The sequence below is a fragment of the Podarcis cretensis genome, assembly GCF_951804945.1.
Source record: "Podarcis cretensis genome assembly, chromosome: 13".
NCBI lineage: Eukaryota > Metazoa > Chordata > Lepidosauria > Squamata > Lacertidae > Podarcis > Podarcis cretensis.
The window spans coordinates 38,297,936-38,323,090 of NC_137182.1; the positions used below are offsets into that span (position 1 = coordinate 38,297,936).

General features: G+C 48.6%; 1 protein-coding gene across 5 annotated transcripts in view; it reads right to left on the minus strand.

Annotated features, from left to right (window-relative positions):
* Positions 1-125: 125 nt before the first annotated feature.
* LMTK3 (lemur tyrosine kinase 3) overlaps positions 126-25,155 on the minus strand; it is a 28,538-nt gene continuing 3,508 nt past the window's right edge. Inside the window, exons 1-15 of one of the 5 annotated variants that reach the window (XM_079950698.1) lie at positions 23,880-24,153; positions 23,007-23,140; positions 21,710-21,860; positions 20,741-20,817; positions 19,631-19,749; positions 18,548-18,635; positions 18,120-18,268; positions 16,667-16,751; positions 16,103-16,224; positions 13,322-13,471; positions 9,470-11,928; positions 8,123-8,493; positions 7,521-7,632; positions 5,001-5,261; positions 126-4,128 (exon numbers count right to left, since the gene is read on the minus strand). In XM_079950698.1, the coding sequence (XP_079806824.1) occupies positions 4,112-4,128; positions 5,001-5,261; positions 7,521-7,632; positions 8,123-8,493; positions 9,470-11,928; positions 13,322-13,471; positions 16,103-16,224; positions 16,667-16,751; positions 18,120-18,268; positions 18,548-18,635; positions 19,631-19,749; positions 20,741-20,817; positions 21,710-21,860; positions 23,007-23,140; positions 23,880-23,883 (4,299 nt within the window). In that variant the 5' untranslated portion in view covers positions 23,884-24,153 and the 3' untranslated portion in view covers positions 126-4,111. Of the gene's footprint in view, positions 4,129-5,000; positions 5,262-7,520; positions 7,633-8,122; positions 8,494-9,469; positions 11,929-13,321; positions 13,472-16,102; positions 16,225-16,666; positions 16,752-18,119; positions 18,269-18,547; positions 18,636-19,630; positions 19,750-20,740; positions 20,818-21,709; positions 21,861-23,006; positions 23,141-23,496; positions 24,154-25,155 lie in introns of those variants that run through there. The other 4 variants (XM_079950697.1, XM_079950695.1, XM_079950696.1 and 1 more) reach the window with 4 other exon arrangements.

Here is a 25,155-nt window from a genome sequence, read left to right on the forward strand (position 1 = left end):
ACGGTTGTCCTGTGACACCCATGTAGGCCACACTCCAATGTTCCTGTTGCTTGTACAGCTCTCCTCCACATCCATTTTCGGACTCTGGAGGAACCCAGTGGCAAATCAGGCAAATTAATTCAATGTATGCAAATATGCACAATTTATTACCATTGCAGAATTTTGGAGATTTTTTTAAGTTCTGATATTTAAATGCTCTCCCCATCTTTACATACTCCTTCCCACATCCCTTCCATTAAAGTATCACCCCTTACAGTCAGCCCACAGTAACATCTCTGACCAGCCACTCCCCCCCCCCCAGTCCATGACACCTCAGTCCATCCTCCCCAATGCATCCTTACGCAGCCTATTGCCACCCTTCCCACCCCCATTCCTTGAATAGTCACATTCCCTATCCTTTCATCCATCTACCCACCCACCGCTATTTACTTACTTTCAACCCCCACCCTAAGAATCACTCATCCACATAGACGGAGAGTTGGGTGCAGTGGTGGGTTTTTGTTTTTAAGATCATTTCCTCTTCCCCACCCCACCCTGCCACCACCTACTCTTCCTTTTTAGTTTATACATCTCTTTCATTTTGGCAGATCAGAAGAATTGGCAATGGTTATCCTCCCTTTATGTGGTAATCTGGTCGGTGGTGCTTGTTGTTGTTTTTAAATCTCCTGCTTTCCTCAGAATATACAAAGAGGGAACTTGGTACTAATGTGGGAGAGCCTTTACCCTGAGTCAGAGCGGCCATTTTAGTCTCAGCAGGTGAGGAATCTAAAATCAGCCCACAAGACACAGGACCAAGATGGCCAGCCTGACACAGACCTGAAGCGGGATGCTGATTTCCAATCTGGATGTTTTCTAGATTCTTCTGCTTCCTGTTCTCCCTAGCACTGCCTGAAAAGGGTTAGGAATGCAATGCCATTGGTAAGGCCGTTTTGGGGGAAGGGGAAACATCTTAGCTCAGAGGCATCGTCCCTTAATCTACGGGTAGCTGCCAGGGCTCCCTTCCGATGCTGTTGAACTACAACTCCAATTGTATTCCTGACCATTGGCCCTAGATGGCTGGGGCTGATAGGAGTTGGGAAGCCCCACAGCATCTAGAGAGGGTGCTGTGTTGGCTACCCCTGCAAAGGGGTTCTCACAGTGGACAAGCAGGTCTCCTGATGGAGGCACCAAGGGTGGCCATATATCATGTGAAGACTGGGGGGAAAGAGTCAGGGGACCAACACAGCCCTGCTTGTGAGTTTAGGGCCAGAAGTGATGTGGCTTGGTCCCGCCAGTGTTGCCAGGGGTGAAGATCACGGGGGCAACTTTTGGAGGTTTGCAGGAGCAGGTAAGAAAAGAGAGTTGCGAGCTTTTGTGCTTCCAGGCAACTCCTATGGGCATCGGACTTCTTAACACACACTTAATGGGATAGCTCAGTTGATAGAGCACAAGACTCTTAATCTCGGGCCCATGGGTTCGAGCCCCATGTCAGGCAAAAGATTCCTGCACTGCCGAGGGTTGGACTAAATGATCCTTGTGCTCCTTTCCAAGTCGTCAATTCTCTGATTCTATGACCTATCAGGAGGGCAGAGTGCCTTAAATGCCTTTGGGGAGGGATTGGCTGGTCTAAGGCAGCAGGAGGCTCAAATGAGAGGCTCTGGTAGCCAGACTGAAGGGCCTTATCTTCCTTGCCACACTGCGATAGCTTGACAAAAGAAGCACATGCTAGGTACACGTACGTGCCTGCTCAGAAGTAAGCTCTCTTGAATGAAAAGGGACTTACTCCCAGGCAGGGATTGTTAGGATTGCCACCTTAGCCACTCGATATAGCCAGAGGGCACTGTGGCAGCTGCTAGTTCACTGCAGGTCAGAGGACACACTTCTGCCTGGCTGACCAAATAAAGCAATTTGATTTCAGGATAAAGGCCAGTTTGCAGCTACTTGCTTTCCTGCCTCTCAGCTCACATGCTCATAAGCACATCAGCTCGCTTGGAAATATACCGGCTCTCCTCCTCTCTGTCCAGTGCATTTGTTGACTTTGCTTCACCATCTCTCCAGACCCCTTGGGTTAAGCAAGTAGAGGATGGGTCTCCTTGTGGCTGCTAGCTCTGCAAGCCAGCAGGTGCAAGCTCTAGTTTCAAAGATGGCGCATCTCTGCCACAAACCAGCAATGGATGTTCCCAGCATGCCTTGCATTGGCACCTCCCTGTGGCATCTGGCTGGTCATCTGTCTTGCCTCCCCGTAGGTAATTCTGAGTTCCTGTTCACCTTCTTTCCCTCCTTTATTATCTCTCTCCCATACACATCCACCCCAAGTTCAGAATTAAATACCTGTCCCTTATCTGGGCAGAAAATATCTTTCTGAGGGGTGGGGGAAGGAAGGAGCTAGCACCCTAAATCAACCCTTCCCCTAGAAGGGCAGAATGAGCTTGTATCAAACTGCCGAATAAAAACTGACTGCCTCTTATTGTAGGCTCGACCCAAACCAGCAATTTGCCATTTGTGGCCCAGTGAGTATTTACTTCAGAAATCAATGCTGCGAGAGCTCAGGAGGAAGTCGACATCTAATCCCACCACCCAGGCTGGAAGGCAGGTTCATGCATATATCTGCCCACTCCACAAGACCAACCCACAGACTGCCTCACACAAAAGATGAGGAACCTGTGTCACCCTCCAGATGTTGCTGGACTCCAACCCCCGTGATCCCTGACAGTTGTCTATGCTCCCTAGGGGTGATGGCCGTTGGAATCCAACAACAACTGGAGGGCCACAGGTTCCCCATCCCTGCCCCACACCGATGCTTCACGTATCCAAATATTGCCACTACAAGCATAGAAGGGAGTGAGCAGATCCATCATCTCAATATGCTCGCGGAATAGATAACTCCAAAAGTTTCCCTAACCCTCCAAGCTCCCCATTCCACTCCTAATACAATCTCAGTCTTCACGTGGTGCTTTTGGCACAATTGAATGGTGGCTCCGCAAATCCCTGGAACTTCCAGTGATTTCAACTGTATCCCAGTAGGGCCCAGTAGCCTTTATTAACCTCCCAATATCAACCAGTGGAGGGCTGGGAAGGTCAGGAAAAGGCCAGTCCCAATAAAAGCTAGCCATCTCCATCAACGCTAAGTATGAGCGATGGATATTTTTTTTCCATGTATGACACACCAACCAGCCTAGGACAATTAACCCATGGCTGTCCATTATATGGCCACTAAGTAGATGATGTGACCAAGTCAACATCCTCCCATGTCGGTTCATCCCAATGAGTGCTGAGCCAATGTGCGTCTCTTCTCAAAAACGATACTTCTGGATCATGCCCTTGCAGAGGTGTCAGATCAAAGGGCCCCTACCCAACCAAATCTCATCCACCTGCCTTGTGGAGTCCAATTGTCCGCTGGTAATTCCAAGGCCGTGTGTCTGACTTGGTGATGATGTTTTGCCAACAAAACTCTGTCCCGAGGTTTGAATCAACGGTCTTTTCTTTTGTATATAACGCTGGTTAAAAGGGGAGGATCACCAGCCCTATTCAGTTCCATTTGGCACAAAAAGGGTGTCGTTGTTTTAAATTGGCAGCCATGTTCCACATTCCAAGATGCAGCTGATGAGGTTCAGGGAATTGCAGAAGAAGGCTCATGAGCAGGTCAGACGCCACTTCCTGGAAACCCCTGTTTCCCAACCCAACCCTCTCAATTTGGCACAGAGGGTCCTTATAAGGGACATATCAGATTGCTGAAGGGAAGCCAGGAGGGGGCACAAGGGTTATACATTCAATAGCCAGTGCTGGGCAGGGGCCCCTAAAATCGAGGAAATGCCCCCCTCCTCATCGCTCATTGGCTCATGATTGTTTATACAAAAAGTTCTGCCCCTTCCCCAGAAGTGGGGGTGAGTTGTTGGGCAGGAGAGGAAGGGCAAAAACAGTCCCTATGATGTCAGGCTCCAGTTAGCAACAATGGCCCCCCCAACACACCATGCACGCAAACGCACGCACACACAAACACATCTGTCTGTCCATCCGCCACAGGAACTGGCGGGTGAAATCTTGGCATCATGGGCAAGTCAACTGGATGACTGGGCGTCGTCCCTGAATGTCGAGAGAAGAAGAGGCGGGGTTGTCCGATTTCTACTTGGTCTCAGTTCTCAATGGGATCTGGGAGAAGGGAGAAAAAGCTTCTTTTAACACATTATCAACTTAAAACCAGGTCACCCCACTCCACCCTACTGCATTTCACATTACATTTTCACATTGTTGTACATGAAAGTCACCCACTGTCTGTACCAGTGGATGGACTGTAGTTTGCCCACCACGTGTAAGAATGGATTTAAACCCTAGGAGAGGATAATATGCTTGTGATTATTCTTTCCTAATTCACATCCTTTGCAGCTTAAGCTTGGGGACTAAAACAAGGTTGATTTAACCTCCTAGAAACAATAACCCAGGATGCTTTAAGGCTGACTGGATTTCCCTGGTAATATACCCTTTTCTCCCCCTTAACAACAATAATCACACACGTACATTGTTTTGTGAACAAATAAAAGTGGTATTTACTTACATAATCTAGGTCTTGAAGCAGCAATTATAGTAGCAAAATGAAGGCAGGTTTATAACTACTAAGTTACAAAAGTACGAAATGTAAGTTTAAAAATGGTGTCTGAGCTGCAGAGCTCAGGTATGCATCAGCTTGGAAGCACGATGAAGAAAAGCAGGCTGCCCAGGCAGGAAGGAAGTGTGTAGCTTTACAGCTTCCTGCCAAGGCAGACAAAGGAAGTGATCTCACAGAGTTCTCTCTAGCAAATTTTACATGAAAGCTCCGTGAGCCTCTGCCCCTTCATGTGCCTATCTGGCAAAACATGAATTGTTGGTTTGACTGCAATAATGTCCCACACCACAGAGGTACAATTCCAGCTAGAAAATTACAATTTTCAGGATCTTTTGGGAGAAGATATATGGCACATACGCAGCCATGGCCCATCTGCCCTGCTCCACGGATAAGAACCATGTGCATTCATGTGTCCACTTACCAGCCGTGGGTCCCAATTCGGTGTCACAGGATGAAGAAAGGTGTGGCTCAAGGGCAGGAGAGACGGTGAAGCGAGAGAACCTCAGGGCATCCACAAGGCCGGACTCAGCCCGCTTGGCTGCTGGCAGCAAGGCAGGGGCCATGGGCACAGGCGACGACATGACCGGGTGGGGCTTGGCTGCGTTGGGGTCGGGCACCACGGAGACGTAGGATGGGTTCTGAGCCATCAGGGGGAAGTCGTCATCCCACTCAAAACTGCCACCTGAGTGGAGAAGGAAGAACGGGGAGGGTGGGAAGGAGGCCTAGATTGAAGCGATAAGGAAAACAGCCTCTCCCAGCCTGTTCCCTTGGTTTGATTGGCATCATCTCTCTCTCTCTCTCTCTCTCTCTCTCTCTCTCTCACACACACACACACACACACACACACACGCTTTCCGGTCCTGACATGCACAGGGATAAAACATGGCAGAAAGGCAGTCTTGATGAGGCTGCACACACACCCCTTTCCCCCGGCCCCCAACAGTCCCTGGAAACAATGAAACATGGCCATATAGCAATACTTCAATACTTCACTAGTGAGCTAGATGGACCAAAGGCCTTACAGTGGTACCTCGGGTTACATACGCTTCAGGTTACATATGCTTCAGGTTACAGACTCCGCTAACCCAGAAATAGTACCTCGGGTTAAGAACTTTGCTTCAGGATGAGAACAGAAATTGTGCTCTGGTGGTTCAGCGACAACGGGAGGCCCCATTAACTAAAGTGGTGCTTCAGGTTAAGAATAGTTTCAGGTTAAGAACGGACCTCCGGAACGAATTAAGTACTTAACTCGAGCTACCACTGTACTCGGTTTAAGGCAGTCTGCTATGTTCCTGTTCTGCTATTTCAACGAGATAATTCATGTACTATATTTGTTTGTTTTCTCTCGTTTTTATTTGTTTGTATATACATGTGTGTTTTAGTCTTGAAGCTGCCTCGGAGGCCTTTTGCAGGGTGTGGCGGCAGGGCCACAGAAAGCAGAGTAGAAATGTCCTAAAACAAAAATAAATGGAATCACTTGCACATCCTGTCTTCACTTCATTTGTGCTACGGCACAAAGCTGCCCTGAATCCATTTTTAATAACCAAGAAGGCTCTGTGCTACCATCTGCCTTATTGAGTGTGACAATTCTAGACTGTGTGCTTTCAGGCAGGAATCTTTTATGAGTTTATCTCCTAAAAATAAACTATTCAGGGATTCAATTAAAAAAAAAAAATCAAGACAAAACACATCCTGGCAATATTTCCCGAAGTTCTGTTAGCCAAATTGCACTGGATCAGAATTAATACAGGAAGCACACACTTCACTCATACATCTGAAGCTGGCTTACTTTTAAGGTTGTGGAAAGAGAACAGAATCCTAAAGCTGGTGGGCACCTCAAAGGCCATCTAGCTTAACCCCCTGCCAATGTGGGAAACCCACAACTGTACCACTCCTTTGCAACCATCCTGATCCAGCTTCTGCCTAAAAGCCTCTAAAGAAGGGAAGTCCACCATCTTTCAAGGCAGTCGCACTGTATGGTAACACCTGCTTTCAAAACACTTGGTGGAATCTGTACTAGCCCATTAGTTGAACTTAGATCCTAATGAAATGGCTGGGAGAAAAGCCACAGCCTGTAATCCCGTAGGTTTTTTTTTTAATTATAATCCTTTTTTCTTTTTGTTTGTTTTTTCAGAAAATTTGTATATCGCTTGGTTATTTTTATTTTTTTAAAAAGGAAAACAAAGTGGTTTTGGTGCTGTTGTTAAAACCTTAATTCAAAAACTAAACAAAACTAAACATGGTTGCTAATATGCCACAATAAATGTATCAAGGATGAGGAACCCCCACATGTAGTTAGTCTCCAACTCCCATCAGCCCCAGCCCCCATGGCCAATGAAAAGAGTTAAAGTCTGGAAGGCCACAGATTCCACAACGCTGAAGTACATTAACGAAATAACAAGATGGCCCCAGCCTGCCTTCAGCCAAATTGCCTCTGCTGTACCTCCTTGCCCTCAGCCCGCCAATGGCAGACTAGCGTGCCCAACAACACAGTTGGACAGCCACATGCTGTTGAAGTACAGCTCTCACCAACTTCAACCATCTGCCATGTTGGCTTGGGTTGGTGGGAGTTGGGAGTCCAGCCACCTCTGAAGGCCTCTGCACTGGCTACCCCTGTTTTGGCCCTTTTGATCTCCATCAGCATCCTCTTGAGCTCAGCCTCATGCTTCAAATCCTGGCCTTGCTTTAGAACTGGACCTTGTCTGTTTTGGACTATGGCCCCATAACAACCTACCCCTCACCCTCCACACTTAGAAGCCACCTGGAAGCCAGGACATTTTCCTGAAACTCATTTCATATATTCACACCAAACACTGACTGAAATGAGCAGGTTACTGTTTCTTTAGCTATACAGCTGGACTGGCTCATTCTGCATTTCAGATTCCTGATGGGGATGGTGACTATTTCCCACTTACTCTCTCCTCCTTGAGCCAATACTCACTGAAGCCATCAGCAGAAGGGAAGGCATCAAGTCCTGGTTCTGCCATTGAACCAGGGGAGGGGGAATCACCATCTGGAGCTCCCTGGGAACTCAGCTCATTGGTTGGTGTCTCCTGCATACAGAAGAAGACAAGAGATTGTGGTAGAACTGCAATCCTTTCACTTCTGGCTCCTCCCACTTTCAATTTGTTTCTGACATTCCTACTACAAATAAATATGGGCTGCTGCCTGCTACCTGTGCATAATATATTTTCCACTATTGCTCGATATCACCGAATATTCACTAACTCGCTGAATTATTTAGGAATCTGTTGCCTACGGAATGTTGGCTAACAGTTTTCGTGAGGGAAAGTGAAAGGTCAGTATGGCTTGGATTAAACCAGGTCCAAGAGGGCATGAATGCTCTGTGGGTAGACAAGGGAGCTTAAGTGTGGAGTGCTTAGTAAGAAGACAGGCCTCAAAATAGGAGTGGTAACAGAAAGAGGGGAGTAGAGCCAAGATGGCTGAGGGGAGGAGGACAGAGTAGGGAACTGAAAGAAGCCCTTCTCACCTCACAGTGGCCAAACTTTCACACCATCAACCTTGGTGCTCTTGACAGCTCACCTGATCAAAGAGGTAAACGGTGACATCATCAAAGAAGGAGACCATCTTCCGCTTACGGTCGAGCTCAGCCGCCGCCTCCTCAGCTGAGCGTGGTGACTTGAGGAGGCCACGCAAGTTACGGGCGTCATCGCTTTCGCTCACCACAATGGGGACACCCCGCCCTCCGCCTCCAGCCAGGCCTCCTTCCTCTTCCTCTTCAGCATCATCTTCCTCCTCATCCTCTGCCGCTATGGCAGCCTCTCTCCCTCCCAGCGCTGGACCCTCCCCCAAAGCCGCTCCTTCCCAGAATGGCCCTTTCCTTCCCCCGCCAAGCGGGGGGAACGTCTGCAAGGCCAGAGGTGGAAGTGACAGAGATAAGCGGGAGAGCTTGGCTGGAGGAAAGAGCCGGACGTCAAAATGGAAGGATGGCCAGGAGGTAGGAGGAGTGATTGGGTCGAAGAGCCAAGATTCAGAAGTCAAGAAGACCAAATGGTACGGAAGCAAGGTGAGGATGGAAGGATTGGGATGAGAGAGACAGAAAGAGAGGGTTACTTCATTAAGAACACGTCCCTAGAATTTCTACCCAAACGTATCTATCCAGGCAGAGGGCCTTCTCAGCAGTGGTGCCCTCCCTGTGGAACGCCCTCACATCAGATGTCAGGGAGATAAAGAACCACACAACTTTTAGAAGACATCTGAGGGCAACCCTGTATCAGGATTTTTTCATGTTTAATGTTTGATTATGTTTTTATATTTTGCTGGAAGCTGCACAGCGTGGCTGGGGAAACCCATCCAGATGGGTGGGGTATAAATAAAGTTGTTGTTATTAGTATTCTCATTGTCAGCATTACCATACTGTACACAAATGTATTCCCTAATGCAGCCACACCACAGATTTATATGAATACATTATGATACTGATTGTTTATGCACAGATACCCTTAGCATCCAAAACAGCACACACACACACACACAACTTGACCTGTAGGTCTAATTAGTTCTGGCAGGTCTTCCCATTTGGCCAATGGGGACATTTTTTGTTAAGCCACACCCACCTGCCCTACTCCTGAGATCATCTATGGTGCCAGGAGTGGGGCAGGGAAAGACATAGCGAGGCAGTGCTTGGGGGCACCACTTGCAAGGACCCATGGACCAGCTGGTTGTTGACGTGTACAAAGGCACAACAGGGCTTTGCAAGTGCCGCCGATCAGCTGATGGGCTTGAAGACACTCAGCGTAACTGCCAATCAGCAATTAGACTATAGGTTAAGCCACCGTCTCCCAGCTGGCTTCTCCTTCCCCCATTTGTTCTAGGAACATCCCAACCCTTTGTTCTTACTTCCACACCAATCACAGATGGAACCCTCACCTTTGATATCCTCACTGGCTTGGTTCGCAGGGACACCAGGTTCCTGATCCTTTTTGGGCTGCTCAGCTGCTACATATCTGTCTTCCTGGGCAGCATCCTGTGTTTCGACCACGATGGGCACTGCTACACTTTGGGTCTCCATCTGGCTTGGCATCTCCCCTTCTTTCCTTTTCTCCTCCTCCTCCTCCAGCTCTGATGGCAACTTTTCAGACTCTCTTCTTCCCTCTTCTTGTTGCTGCTGCTGCTGCTGCTGCTTCTCCTCCTCCTCTTCCTCCACTTTATCTTCCACACCTTCTGGCCACTGGGAGTCCGTTGCATCTCCATTATGGCTTTTCTTGGCCTCTTCCTCCTCCGTCTCCTTCCCCTCCTCTGGCTCTAAGGTCCACAGCCTGAGAACAGCCTGCTCCTTCAAGGGAGCCGCTGGAGAAAGCCTCAGAGTCGGCAGCCTGCTCTGATTACAGAGTAGGTTGCGTGTGACATTCTCTTGCAGTGTGACCAACAGCTGCTCCTTGCACACTTGGACCACAAAGCCTCCGTCTACCGTCACCTTCTCTGTGGGCTTCCTGCCCTCAGGCCCAGCAGCAGCTGGTGCCTCAGCCGGTTCTCCCTCCCCGTCAGAGAAGTAGGCTGAGTCCCGGTGAGGTGTTGCTAGCCCCAGGCTCCTCCCTATTTCCTCCTCTAGCTCCGCCCCTTCTTCACTTACTGACAAGGTAAGATCACTAGTGGACTGAGAGATGGATGCTGTCGGGAGTTTGCCGGAATCTTCTTCTGCCTCTGTTTCTTCCTCTTCTCCAGAAGGTGGCGGTGGCGGTTCCTCTTTGAAGATGAACTCGGGTGAGAAAGTGCTCTCCGTTTCGTAGCCGCTGTCGCCAAACTTTTGCCCTGGAGAGGAGTAGTGGGATGCTGGGCTGCAGACGTCTGAGGAGCTGGTGTTGGAAGGAATGTCCAAGGAATCCACTGAGTCTAGGGTTCCCCGTTGCCGATCTGGTACCGCGGGGGAGAGGCTTAAGGTCACTGGGCCAGTGGAGAATCCATCGATGACTTCTGGGAGGATTGCGATGGTCTCCTCGTCATTGCTTTCAGCTAGGGTAGACAATGGCGGTATCTCCACCGGAACAATCACATTGCAGCAGCCAGACGGCAGGGCCGGGAAGGGCGACCCAGGTGGGCGAGCGCTCCCCCCGCCTCTCTGCTTCGGGTAGTCTTGGAGCTCATAGGTCTTCACCGCCGTGCCCATCAGCGGGTCGTAGAATTCTCTGCGCTCCCCACCATCCCCATCGCAGTCTCTAGGGGGCAGCATTGGACAGTCAGATAGGGAGCCCCGCTCCACTTTTAGCGAGGAGTCGTCCTCCGTGCCGTAGCTGTCGCGGTGAGGGCGCCGCAGGGGCGGCCCGTGGTTGCTCCAGCCGCTCACCATGTCCCCCCGAGGGATGGCACACGTGCAACGTGCCCGGGTGCACAGCGGGCACGGCAGGAGGTTGTGGCGCCCGCCCCCGATGCTGCTCCCGCCCCCGTCGGTGCTGCTGCCAGAGCTCTGGTCCTCCATCAGCGAAGGCTCCTGTTCCCACGAGGGCGAACCCTGGAACTCCGAGGGGTCCCCGGCCAGCGTCTCCCCTGCCCCTCTTTCCTCCATCATCTCAGCATCCCAGCTGCGATGCTGGTCCTCCAGCTCACGGTACACTGTGAGCAGGGACTCTGCTAGAAATGCCTCTCCCCCCGACGTCGGGGTCTCGGTCAGGGACGTCTCCTGGATCTCGCCGTCTACGCGGAAGGGGTTGCTGTCCCCGCCGCCCCCGGCCAAGAAGGGGTTGGTACTGGGCTGCTCCTGCGGCCGGTAGGGGGCGCCGTGGGAGTCCCAATCCGAGGGAAAGAGAGGCTGGGGTGGGGATCCAGGGCTGGGGGCGCAGACGGGACCCTCGCAGCTGCCATGGTCCTCCAGGCGGATGTAATACTCGCTACTGACGGAGGGGCTCCGGGCGCTGATGACGGGCACAACGCTGGGTGTCTCTAGGCTGTGCCCACGCTGTGTTGCCTGTTCGTAGAAAGGATTGCTGCCCGGCACTGCCAGCCCGCCATTGCTGGAGGGGTAGTCGGGTGGTGCCGAGGCAGGGCCCTTCCACCGCCCCAGGCGGGCCTTCTCCCACATGTACTCAAAGTTCAGCCCCCCACTGCTCTCTGTCACCGTCAGGATGTCGTCCATGTCGCCGCCGTGGAACCCGTCCAGCAACGGGTAGGCTGAGATCTCTCCTGAGGGGCGGCGGTGGCACGCCGAGGAAGAAGAGGAGGCCGGGGGCGGCGAAGAGGAGCGCTTGGGTTTCAGGGCGCTCCAGCGCCACTCGAAGCTCTCCTCCGCCTGAGCGTTGGAGCGCTCGTTCAATAGGTAGCTCACCTGCAAGTGCAGCTCTTCCATGGTTGGGCGGTGGGAAGCCGGGAGCCAGCAGGACTGCATGACCTCATACCTGCAGCGGGGCAGGGACGGAGGAAGGATAGAGGAACAGTCGGAAAAACAGGCAGAAATAGGAGCAGGAGGGGGGAAACAGTTGTGGGGGGGAGATAGCCTGAGAGAACAGTTGGGGGTGGGGATAGGGAATGGGGACATTAAATAATAATAATAATAATAATAATAATAATAATAATAATAGAGTTGCAGAAAAGATGGTCGCAGGCACTGCAAATAGAGTTGGAGACAGAAAAAGAGGCAGAAGCTAAAGGGGGCATGAGTACTAGAATGGGCAGTGATATGTGGGGAAGCTGTCAGGAGATGGGTTGTGGGGCAGTTACAGAGAACAGTCGGAAAGCCAATTGCAAGCCTTAGCAGACACAGTCAGAACAACAAGCAGACATGAAAAGGCAACAGTTGGAATTTCTCATTTTTCCAGTCTTCAGTTTTCCCCACTTCCACATCACTTGATTTTTTTTAATCCTCACAAAAATTCATCAGCATTTTGGTGCAAATTTCTCCTAATACACTCATGTTTCATATGCAATTTATGCCTAATATACACATTTTCGCCAAGCGTTCCCCCCAGTTATGATGTATTTTTGTGCATTATTTTCACGAATACTTTCACTTTTAGGCACAGCTTTTCTTAATATGTGCATTTTGTAAAACATAGTTTGGCTGGAGAATTGCATTGCAAAATTTCAAACTTCAAAAGATGCCTGAGTTTCAGTTCACATATTGTTTTGGGAAAGTGCGATAGATTCTCCTTCAAATGTGAACTGAATCTATTTTCTCCCACCATCCCTACTCATGAGCACACGTCTTGTGGTTGGGATGGTGGGGATTCTCTCTCTTCGCTATATAAAACTTTGCTTAATATTGAATAAAAGTTACAAATAAGCCTGTGGTGTAGATATGTCCTTATACGGATATGAACAACATCCAAAAGGAGATCCATAACCCAAAAAACAGACAACCAACTGGAAAAGTTGCCAGAAGAATGGTCTGAAAATACAAATCTGGGAGGGAATTTGATTCACAGACCACCAGTGCAGCTGGAAGAGCAGGCAAGGAAAAGGTATGTCACACAACCAGAGGAAGACCTGGCAGAATGACAGTGCAGGGAGGGAAATGGGCAGGCAGGCAGAGGAATAGTTGGAGGAACACAGAGAGGGAAGAATGAAAGAACGTTAGGAGGACAAGAACAATCTTAATGCACAGGGCAGCAGCCACTCCCAAGTCACTAGCTGCTCAGGAGGCACCAAACAGATGTCAAGGATGGAGGAGACTCAGGAAGAAGGTATCCCAGCTGGTGGGCCTTGCTTTCTTTGGAGGAGAGTCCTGGACAACAAATACTATTTTTTTTCTCTTATGGGGGGGCAGGAGGGAGAAGAGGAGAATCAACTCACCAATAGTCAGAGTAAGGAAGCTTAAGGCGTGGCTTGGCCAGTTTCATCTGCTGCTCCTTGACGACAAAGGTCAGCACTTCCTCATCAGAGAGGTGACGGTAAGGCTGGGAGCCAAACTCAAAAAGCTCCCAGATGGTCACCCCCATAGACCTGGCAAACAAAGGGAGCAGAGAGATTAAGCCCAGAACTATGGACTCCAGAGAAGTGAAAGCAGAAAACAAAGAAGAAAATCATTGCAGGTGCCATAGGTGAGGCCTTATAACCCCACCCCTTTTACCCTTTCTTGCTTAGCCCCACAAAACCAAGAATCCCAGCCCAGACAATAAAGGAAATGGCAGCCCAGGGATTTGTTTCAGGAAAGCAGGGAGCTGCCTTATACGGAGTCTAACCATTGGCTCATCTAGCTCAGTATCCTCTAGTCTGATTGGCAGCAGCTCTCCAGGTGTCAGGGAGGAGCTTTTCCCAGGCTCACACCTGGAGACACCAGGGATCAAACCTGGTAGCTTCTGCATGCGAGGCAGAGCCAGGGGTGCCAATTTGAATAAAATATTGGGGGGCTCAGGTAAGTCCCATCCCACATAATTGATCACACACCATTTGAATGGCAATGCCCATCAACTAAGGGAATCCTCAAATAATTTATTCAAGGGCTCCCTCAGTTTATTTATTTACTCTTAGAATAATTTATTTGGGAGTGGACAAAGGGACCTCGGCCCCTAGGAGTTGGTTCCTATGGCTGAGGCTCTATCACTGAAGTACAATACCTAGGGTTGAGTCTTAGAACATCTGAAGATTAAGATGTCCCTGAGAATACACATAGTACGTTTGCAACACTACAGACTTCCCCTTTCTCGCACTCCTTAGGGGTAAAGCAGTGGTAAAAAAATATTTGCCCTCCCTCCCAGATGCTGATGGACTACAACTCCCATCAGACCCAACAAGCATGGCCAATGGTCAGAAGTGATGGGAGCTGTAGTTCAGCAAAATATGAAGGGCCAGAGGTTCCTCACACCTGATGGAAAGGAACACGACAGTATTGAGAGCTTATATGGTAGCACTAGACACCATTTTCCCTGTAAATACAAATGTAACCATTAAAAAAAAAAAAGAAGTCTGAAATTTCAAGATTACAAATGTTGGTTTTTGAGGGGCATTAACAATAAATTATTCTAAGAGTGTTAAATGAAATAATATAAGGTATTAACATACCAGATTGAAAATTCTATACCCTGGGTTGGTTTATTTATGTGTATGTTTGTTTTCTTGTATTTGTTTCCTGCCTTTTTCTCTCAGTGGGACCACAGAGAAGCCGACAGTACATTATCACACAGCAGCACACAACAACAAAATAACACAACCAGAAATCAAAGCAGAAGTGATACAGCAATAAGGCTCCCAGCCTCTCACAAAATCCCTAAACCAAAAGAGCATCCATAAACTAGACATGTTATTTTAAAAATTCAAATCAACTAGGTCAGAATTGAACTGGATCCAGCTGGATCCCTTATCTCCCCTCACCCCCTGCTGGTCAATTTTTAAACTAGTGGGTGCCCACCTGTCAATGACCTGATGTCATAACATCAGGTAACCACTTGGAAAAGGCTCACTCTCAGCACCAATCAGCTGATGGGTACTGAGAGTGAGCTCTTTTGAAGGCATGGTGTTAGCACCAATCAGCTGTTTGAGGCTGACAGTACGTCTTCAAAGAACGCCCTTTGAAGTTTCTTTACAGGGGAGGGTTGCAGTCAGGCTGAACTTGCAAATGAAGAGGGAAAATCTCAAGTTTGCAGGTATGGTTTGACACCAAAGACTGCCTGTAAATGTGCTTTGAAGGTACACAACCAGGCAAAGTACTGATGATCAGCTTTTGCAAAAGCACAGATCAGCTGGCGTGGGGTGCCTGTAAACCCCACATTGCTACGTATGTACACCTGACATAGGGCAGATGGTCATGACTCAGCAGACTCGTGACTCATGAGTCATATGATGCCTGCTGGGCTTAATTAGGCCCACTGGCCAGTGGTTCCCCACCACTGAACATGGTGGATATAAATTTTAATATTTGTAAGCAAAGTTCGGAGCATTCCCTTGAGGATTTTAAAACCAAGTTTGTTTCAGCTCTAGCCCAAATGGATCCAGGGGTGCAAAAATGCAAACTAAGGTTGCAATCCTTTGCACAGTTACCTGGGAGTAAGCCCCATTAAACTTGGTGGTGCTTACTTCTGAATAGACATACAGTCAAACCTTGGTTCCCGAACGGCTTAGTTGCCGAACAAACTGGCTCCAGAATGCTACAAACCCGGAAGTAAGTGTTCCAGTTTGCGAATGTTTTTTGGAAGCCGAACATCTAGTGCAGCTTCCACTTGAGTGCAGGAAGCTCTTGCAGCCAATCGGAAGCTGTGGCATGGTTTTTAAATGGTTTCGGGAGTCGAACGGACTCCCAGAACGGATTAAGTTCGAGAACCAAGGTACAGTGGTACCTCGGAATAAGAACTTAATCCGTTCCGGAGGTCCGTTCTTAGCCTGAAACTGTTCTTGACCTGAAGCACCACTTTAGCTAATGGGGCCTCCTCCTGCTGCTGTGCTGCCACAGCACAATTTCTGTTCTCATCCTGAAGCAAAGTTCTTAACCCGAGGTACTATTTCTGGGTTAGCAGAGTCTTTAACCTGAAGCAACTGTAACCTGAAGCGTCTGTAACCCGAGGTACCACTGTATAGGGTTGCGCTGTGAATTCCCTCAAGCGCAGGTGTGTGGGGTGTGTGTGTGTCTTTGCAACTCACCAGACATTGCTCTGCTTGGTTTGATCCACTACAATGAGGCTTCCATGCATCTCATCCAACAGTTCCGGGGCAACCCAGCGCAAAGGGATCCATAGCCGGTCTGGAGTGATGTAATAGTCTTCCTATGAACAGATATGAGGAATGGGTGGAACAGGGCTGGAGATGCAGACCCTCCAAAGATTCACAGATGAAAATAGGGGCGTTGAGCCTTTCTAAGCAGGTGTCTTTCTGTGGGTATATTCCACAATATGTCCCTGACACAATATTGGTGCATTTACTGATGGGTTTTGTATGCTTTATTAACAGTTCTGTGATGCTTCCTCAGTGCTACCATCTTCCTGCTGCCCAGAGGGGCTACAGAACAACAAAAGCAGGACAAAAATAAACCAGATCCTTTGTGATAGCAAAAGGGATTTCAGCAGAAAGTCACTATATATGTGCTGATTGGAAATTATGCAGGAGGATCACCCAAAAAAACCTGATGTCACCAGACACAGGCAAACAGGCAAACACATTTCAATCTACCTGCAGGGGCCTTGTTGCATGGATGGCCCCACCCCTCACCTTGTAGTTGTTGTGCGACAGGCCGTAGTCTCCAACGCGCACTGTGAGGTCAGAGGTCAGCAAGCAGTTCCGAAGGGCCAGATCACTAGGGAGGGATAGAAAAATACCCAGTAAGGGTGGCTTGGAGTGGGTGGGCCAGGGGATGGAGAGAGAGAGAGTAAAGGGCACCTTTCTTCACCAGCTTTCCCTTTCTGTTTATTTAATTTAATGCAGCCAATTGGCCCAAAATAAACAGAATAGCACTAACTAATCAGGTGCCACCAAGAGCTTGGATAAATGGGGGGGGGGGAATAAGTAGAAAAAAATTGTAATGGACACCATTACAAGACCAGGTCCACTGGTTGGAGGGGGCTAGGGAGGGGGGCAGAAGTGCCCTTCTTTGGGCGGATAGGAGTTTTTCTGGTGTAGGGAGCCAAACCCAGTGTCCCCCCTGTATGCCATGGGAAATCCCATGGTGTAAAGCAGTAATTCCATTGGTAAAATGATGCATTCTTGCCAGGGGTGGGCAGAGCAGGAATGGCCCTGGATACAAAGCTTCTCCACCCCCCAAAAAAATCCCAGAATGAAGCTAATCAGCTATACCAGCCTGTAGCTGGCATAGTTAATCTCCCCCCCCCCCGAAGCCTATGGAGGGGTTTAAAAACAAATGAAAAACAAGATAGGCTGAGATGAAGCTAGACAAAATTTGCCCTTACCCATCACTCCCCACCCCAGTTACAACTGCTCTGCTGAATGACAACAAAGCATTATAAACTTTGGGTGGCCCCAGAGAAAAAGTCCTGTTTTAGATGCCCCCCTCATCTTCAAATGTGAGACACTCCGAGTAAAGCCTCAGCAGAAGATCTCAGCAGATAGGCAGGTTCACACATCTGTTCTGCCCCTGACCTGCTCAAGCTATACTCAGTGGGACTGAATTTGCCTCTCAGAGGTAAAGTAAAGTAAAAGTAAAGGACCCCTGGACGGTTAAGTCCAGTCAAAGGCGACTATGGGGCTGCGGCGCACATCTCACTTTCAGGCCGAGGGAGCTGACGTTTGTCCACAGACAGCTTTCCAGGCCATGTGGCCAGCATGACGCTTCTGGTGCAACCTCACACCTTGATGGAAGGCAGAGTGCACGGAAATGTCATTTACCTTCCTGCCACAGTGGTACCTATTTATCTACTTGCACTGGTGTGCTTTCAAACTGCTAGGTTGGCAGGAGCTGGGATGGAGCAACAGGAGCTCACCCCATCACAGGGATTCGAACTACTGACCTTCTGATTGGCAAGCCCAAGAGGCTCAGTGGTTTAGACCACAGCACCACCTGCGTCTGGAGTATGGCCCACTACATTTCAAATCATTAAAATTCACATTCATCAGCAAAACCCTTTTGAGTTCCAGAGCTTAAACCATACACAGCTCCGTACAGCTCGACATTTCCTGAAAAACCCAAGGATTGTGGTCTCTGGTCTACCTGTGGATGTAGTTGTTTTTATGCAAATGTAGCACTCCCAGAGTGATCTCGTAAGCCATGCGCTGTAGTGTGCTGAGGTCACGGGTCAGCAGGTCAGGGGTCATCCCGTCTGCTTTGCGCTGAGCTCGAAGGTAACGTTTCAGATCTCCCTGGAGGAACACAGGGCGAGAAAAGGGTTGGCGAGCAAAGTCAGCGAAGCTAGCACAAAGTTTCCTACAGACCCAAGCAAATTCCCCAACCTCACGTGAAAAAACAGAATGTCCCTTTTTTCCCAGGACACTTGGCAGCTATGGCCAAACAGATGGAGTGATGTTATGAGAACCTTTCCCACCACTCCCCACAGCGATCTGTTTGGACCCCTGGCAAGAGCAATCTATCCCTTTTGTGTTTTCCCACCCAAATTCATCTCTCGGCTTAAGGATACTTACCAGCTGGCAGAATTCCATGATGAGCAGGAAAGGGATGGTCTCTGTGCACAGACCGAGGCATTGCAATATGTTTGGATGCTGGAGGCTTCTTGAGGGAAGTGGGTGGACGGAGAGAAGGGCAGAAAGAGGAGGGGAAAAGAAGGTTTTGCTCCATTCATCACAAAGAGGTGGCACCTGTTTCTGCTCAGTTTTCGAGGGCTGAAAGTGTACCCCAACTGCATTTTAGCAAATAAAATTAAAAAGAGCTGACACTACATTCCAAAGTAAGCAAAGTGTTATGTACTGAAGTTCTCACCCTGGGCCAGCAGGGGGATACTGTAGATAGTTCAGGTCCACATATGCAAATAAGGGATCGAAAGTAACGTTCAGTGATTGGATAGTTACAAAAAGTTGTTACAGTTACGTTGTACTGGAGCTCTATATAAGCAGGCTGGCTGAACCCTTCAGTTCAGTTCTGTTCTGGCCTCTGAATAAACAAGAGCTGTTTGAAGAATCGCTGTGTCGTCTGATATGTTCACCCACAACTTAACACAAAGCTTGACTCGGTTGAGTATAAATCCATTTAAAAAAGATTCCTTCTTTCCTATGCTCCTCCCTTTCCTTATGCTCTGCCAGGCTTTTTTATTTAGAGCAGGGAGTACAGTCGTACCTTGGAAGTTGAACGGAATCCGTCCCGGAAGTCCATTCGATTTCCAAAACATTCGGAAACCAAAGCGCAGCTTCTGATTGGCCTCAGGAAGCTCCTGCAGCCAATCGGAAGCCGCGGAAGCCCCGTCAGACGTTCGGCTTCCAAAAATAGTTTGCAAACCGGAACAGTCACTTCTGGGTTTGCGGTGTTCGGGAGCCAAAACGTTTGGGAATTAAGTTGTTCGACTTCCGAGGTACAACTGCAATTGTGTTACTGGAGTCTCGCCTATTACATGATGATGGGCTACTAGGGAGACTGGCATGAGTTATAACACTTACTGGAATCATGGACAGCTTTAGCTCTTGCAGCAGCCGCCTCAAAATAAGGTAGCTGTTTATATGGGGATATTTTGCCCCTTGTTTCTTCCTCCCACTTCAGTTTCTCCTGCTTCTTACCGATATGGTTGGGCCTCTGACAGGAATTTCCTCTGCTCCAGTGGCCCAGCACTCACCCGTAGCTCCTTCACTACCACCTGTGCAGGGGTGAAATCTGAGAATATTTCACCCAGGATTACCTGTGGAACAGGGGGGGAAGCGGTTACTAACCAGAGCTGTGAACACACGCTCCCATCCAGTGTGATCCTACCACTGGTTTAGGGAAGCAGTGTCCACACAACATTGGCCACGATCCATATCTATCCTGTCATTTCTTATGAAACATTGCACATCCATTTTTTTTCTCTTCCAAACTGGCTTCAGAGTTCAGAAAAAGAATGACCTGGGAGCGATTTAAGCCAGGGATATGTATGCAGCCTGGAACCAACTAAACAGAACACATCTCGCCAGTTGTTACAGGGCTACTCTGACTGCCAGTTCATTTCTGGGCACAATTCAAAGGTAATTCGTAATTACCTATAAAGCCCTACCCAGCTTTGTGTCCGGATACCGCCTTTTACCACACAAGATTCACTGAACCTTCTGTTCATTTTTGAAAGCTTCTCTCTATGTCCCTCTAATCTAAATTTAGGCAGGTGGCAACTGGAGAGAGAGGACCTTCTCGATCCTGGTTATTTAAATGTAAGATGGCTGTAGGTTTTCTTTTATCCTTTCCACCCAATATTGAGATTTATTTATTTCTCCTGTATTGTGCAATTGACTGGTCACACCCACACTACACAGTTAGAGAACATTTAACGCACATTTAAAGGACATAAGAATCTGCAGAACTGTCGTTTACCCCTCACAGAGCTACAATTCCCTGCAACCTTAACAAACTACACTTCTCAGGATCCTTTGGTGGAAGCCATGTGCTTTAAAATATATGGTGTGGATGTAACCATGGTTGTTGTTTTATTTACTGTTGTTTCATTTTCTGCATCTGCATTACGTAAGTGTCCTGTTACTCTGTTGTTGTTGTTGTTAGCTGCATAATAATATTTCAAATTATTGCTATTTTTAAACTTACAGTGGCTCTTCATATTCCCTGAGAATAAAACTGGAGCCCGCAGGAAAGAACCTTGGGTCCCACAACAAAAATCACATCCCCAACAACAAGCTTTTGCTCACCTTTCCAAACCAGCCATTTCCAATCTCCTGCAAATAACTGAGGTGTTGTCTGCTGAGTCCCAAGTGTTTAACTAGATCTGAAAGAGAGACAGAGCGTGGCAGTAACAGAAGTCAATGTCATGACCCGATGACTTGAGCATGAACCTCCCAACTTCGTTTCCCCCCACATTCAAAAGTTAATAGACAAGCTACTGGGACATAAGCTGGCAGCAGCAGCTGATGGGGGCAGGATGGAACCAGCTTCCTGGCAAGTATAATGAGCGCTGCTTCTCCCTTTGTAGGCCACCTATCATTCCGGGCAAGAATGGAGAACCTTTGGCCCTCCAAATGTTGCTGAACTACAATTTCCATCAGCCCTAGCAAACACAGAAAATGGCGGAGGTTGTTGTTCAACAGCGTCTGAAGGACCAAAAGCTCCCCATTCCTCCTCTAGCTTGTCTGCCATCTATATGGGGCCAAGCTGGTGTGGGATTTGTTTGTTTATTTTTACAAATTTATAATCCACACTTCCATAAAAATAGAACTAGGTGGAGTACACATATAAGGGTAAAATCAGAAGAGCCATAATAAGAGCAATAAATATCAATAAATACTGGCTGGCTATGAGGGGAGGGGGGAATATTGTAAAAGAAAAAGTTTTCAAACGACGTCTGAAGGAAGAGAGGGATGGTTCCTGCCAAGCCTCCATTTGTAGGCAGTTCCACAGGGCAAGGTCTGCCATACAAAAGGCCTGGGACCTAGAGATGGCCAACTGATCCTTAGGGCCATGGGGAGCCACCAGAAAGGCCCCATCAGAGGATCCCAGTGATCAAGGTGGAGCATGAGGAATCAGGTGGTCCCCAAGGCACTTTGAGCCCAAGTTGTTTAGGACTTTGTGGATAAACACAAGTACCTTGAACCTAACCCAGTAGCAAACCAGCAAGTAAAGAGGCAGGCAGGTGCATGCATTCCCTCTCCAAGGAATCGTACCTGTTTTGGGCATCTGCTGGTTGGAGGACGGGAGAGAGACCTCTGAGAGAGGCAGAATGTAGACATCCGGGATAGACTGAGAGGAGGACGTCTCCTCTGCAGGTGGTGTGTATTCTCCAGAATATTCTTCTCCATCAGGGTTCTCAAATTCCTGCCAGGTGGGCAGAGGTGAGTGTAAGGATGATAAGATATTCTGCTGGTTTCCCCATTATTTCCCAGTCTGTTGCCTGAATTAGCAACCTCAGTGTTTCCCCATGGCCTTGCCATCCCCAAGCGTCAGAACCCACCAACAGGGCTTTAATGGGGACCTTGGCGTGGCCAATGCAACACCACCATCACCTGCTGCACCTGATCTTCCCCTTTGTGGGACAACACTGCCGCCCTCCTCTTCCCTTCCGCCCTGACGTCTCTCTTAATCCTGTTTAAAAACATGGCTACAATAACAGCTTCACTGGCACCTCCCTCAGCACCTGGGCTCTGAGAAAGGGCCAAAGACATCCTTTTTAGAGACAAGCATTTTGGTGATGTGGTGGCCTGGAGAATGCCTCTGCCATCACTTCTGTGGTTTGCCATGGCGGCTCAAAAGACTTTTTAAACACAGAGGACTGACCTTTGGCGCTCCTTTCTACTCTTGCGGCTCAGTTAATAGAGCATGAGACTCTTAATCTCAGGGTTGTGGGTTCGAGCCCCACTTTGGGCAAAAGAATCATGCATTGCAGAGAGTTGGACTAGACAATTCTCTTGGACCCAACTGTACAAGTCTATGATTATTAACTTTTTCAAAAAAATAAATGATTTTCAAAAGCCTTTTTAGCTATCACAGCAAACCGCACTAGCGCAGGCAATGCCTAGCCATCTCACCAAGAATGCCAGAATCCGAGAAGAAGGACCCTTTGGCCCCTTTCTCAGTGCCCAAGCAAGGAGGTGGAGGTTGCTAGCCAACTGCTATGGGGTAGAGCTGGACCCAATGGTGAGCTAGCAGATCAGGCTGGTGAGGAACACTTTGGAGTAATGGGGCCCACAGGAAATGCCCAATGTGGTTAACCGCTGGCACAAGGTCTTCTCACCAACATGAGGGATGGGGAACTTGTGTCCCTCCCATCATCCCTGACCTTCAGGGACTAATGGGAGGGCTATAGGTTTTGCTTAGGAAACTGTACACTCCAATCCATGATGCTGTTTAGCTTCACAGAATACAAACCACAAATGCCTTTCAGCAAATAACAACAACAACAACAACAACATCCCTTCCCCAAAGCATTCCATGACCACCTCAAATCCCCACAACCAGGCTCACCTTGAACCCCACATCGCCCCGCTTGCAGCACAGGCAGGTGAGGAGGAGGAAGATAAAGGCCAGCAAGCCTGAGCAGGAGATCAGGACCACGGCATAGGGAGGGGCCAGGGGAGCCCGGCCTTGGGACAAACCATCTGCAGGGGAGGCAAGAGGCAGAGGAAGAAAGGGGACAGGGTCTTTCTCTAAAGCACATTTTAAAATGTCAAAAGCTAGGTTTGTCCACAACCCATAATATGGCATTTATAAGAATCAGCCAAAGCAGCTGGGCTGACCCAAACGTTTTTCGTTGCCCAAGGCAAAATACAAGATGACACCCTCCTATTACTTGTATAGAAGAAATGAGACTAGGTTGTACACACATCACACATTGAAAGCATCTTGCTTCGCCATGCAGAATCCTGGGCGCTGCAATATGTTAAGGGTGCTGGGAACTATAGTTCTGTGAGGGGTAAACTACAATTCGCAGGGTTCTTTGGGGGAATCAATGTACTTTCAATTTGCTTTAAAGACATGGTGCATATGCAGCCTGAGAGCTGAAAACAGGCGACAGGCTAGCCTCCTCCACCTTGCCTGAGGGCAGCGTACGTGCTTAGGAGGTGCAGAGAAACCCCTAGGGAACACACAGCTTTGTCCAACACCTCGCTGCCATTGCCTGTCTTCCACCATCCACCACCTGAGGCAGCCGCCTCACTCTGCCTAACGCTAGGACCGGGAGTGAGAGTAAATAAGCAAGCATTCAAATTTTCTTCCAGAATTCTACATCTTGGGACTGAGATGCAGTCAATGAGAGAGAATGGAGGACAGATGTCAGGTGTGTGTGTTTTTTTTCATCTCCCCAAATGTAAACAAATTCTCTGTGGTTTCAGCCCTTACACATCTGTTCAGGACCTACAGCACCATTCTCCAGTCATCTGTTATTTCGTGTTTAATCCGGTTCCACCACAAATCTGGCTACACACTTCCCTAGACCAGGGCAGAAACCGTTCCTTCCATTCATCATCATAAACATTCCTCCACTCCTCATCCTCTTAACAAACTACAGTACTACTTACCCTCCCAGCCACGTGACTCCAGTCTCCTCTTTTCCCCACATGCAGACCTCCTGACATCTAGCCCTACAGCGCCCAGTGTGAATGGGTCCTCAGCAAGCTTTTCCTCCAGTCCTCCACACTGCCATGCTGGTGGGTCTTTCCAGACAAATGAAGACACCAGTGCCTTGCCACTTGCTCTGCTGCGTGTTGGGCTCAGCACCACCACCCATCCCTACCAATTCTCACTCCCCACAACCTCACTTGGACACCCCAGAAGGTTACCAGCAGCTGAGGAAAGCAGCTATAGCTGCCACCATCTTTCCCTCCCCTCAGAATGCCTTTGGGTTCCATGGACTTGAGGCCTAGAGACATTCTAGGTGATAAAGATGGCTGTGGCAGCAGTTGCTCCCCTTTCAAAATGCTTAGGCAAAATTTATATGAAAGGATGGTGGCACCCATCCAGGAGGGTCCTGACATTTGCCCTGACATGCTGGGTTCTGAGGCCAGGTCTTCCCCAATGGAAACTTTTTACCAACTCCCTGTCAATTACTTTATCCATCCCACTTTCCATTCACTGCCAACCACCTGTCCATTTGGTGCCTCAGAAGCAGAACTCTAAACTGTGCAGATGTATTTTTCAGATCTAAAACTGAAAAAAACTAAAACAGTCAATATACTGCCATGGCTATATAAACTGTTTTATACCTCTCTAACTGCCATTACTCCCCCCCACCCCCCAAAAAAAGAATTCTGGAAACTGTAGTTTGGTGAAGATGCTGAGGTGTCTAGCCCCTTCCTACAAAATAATTACAATTCCCAGGGTTTTGTAAGAATGGGAATTGACCGTTAAACCAGTTTAATCCTCTAGTTGGAGGTGTCTCTTTTCTAAAGGCTTGGGGGTGGTTACATGGAAAAAGTTATACCAGAAATGGAAATCCAGCTGGATTTTCCAGGAAAAATATATGAATCCCTACATTAAGAGAAGCCTGGCAAACAGTCTGTGGTGAGCCCATAGACTTTTTCTTGATGAAGCAAAGAGAAATGTCACATCCTCTGTCCCGAGCCCATCATGAAGTCATGGGACTTCCCACCAAACTGCTTCTTCTGACATCACCCAA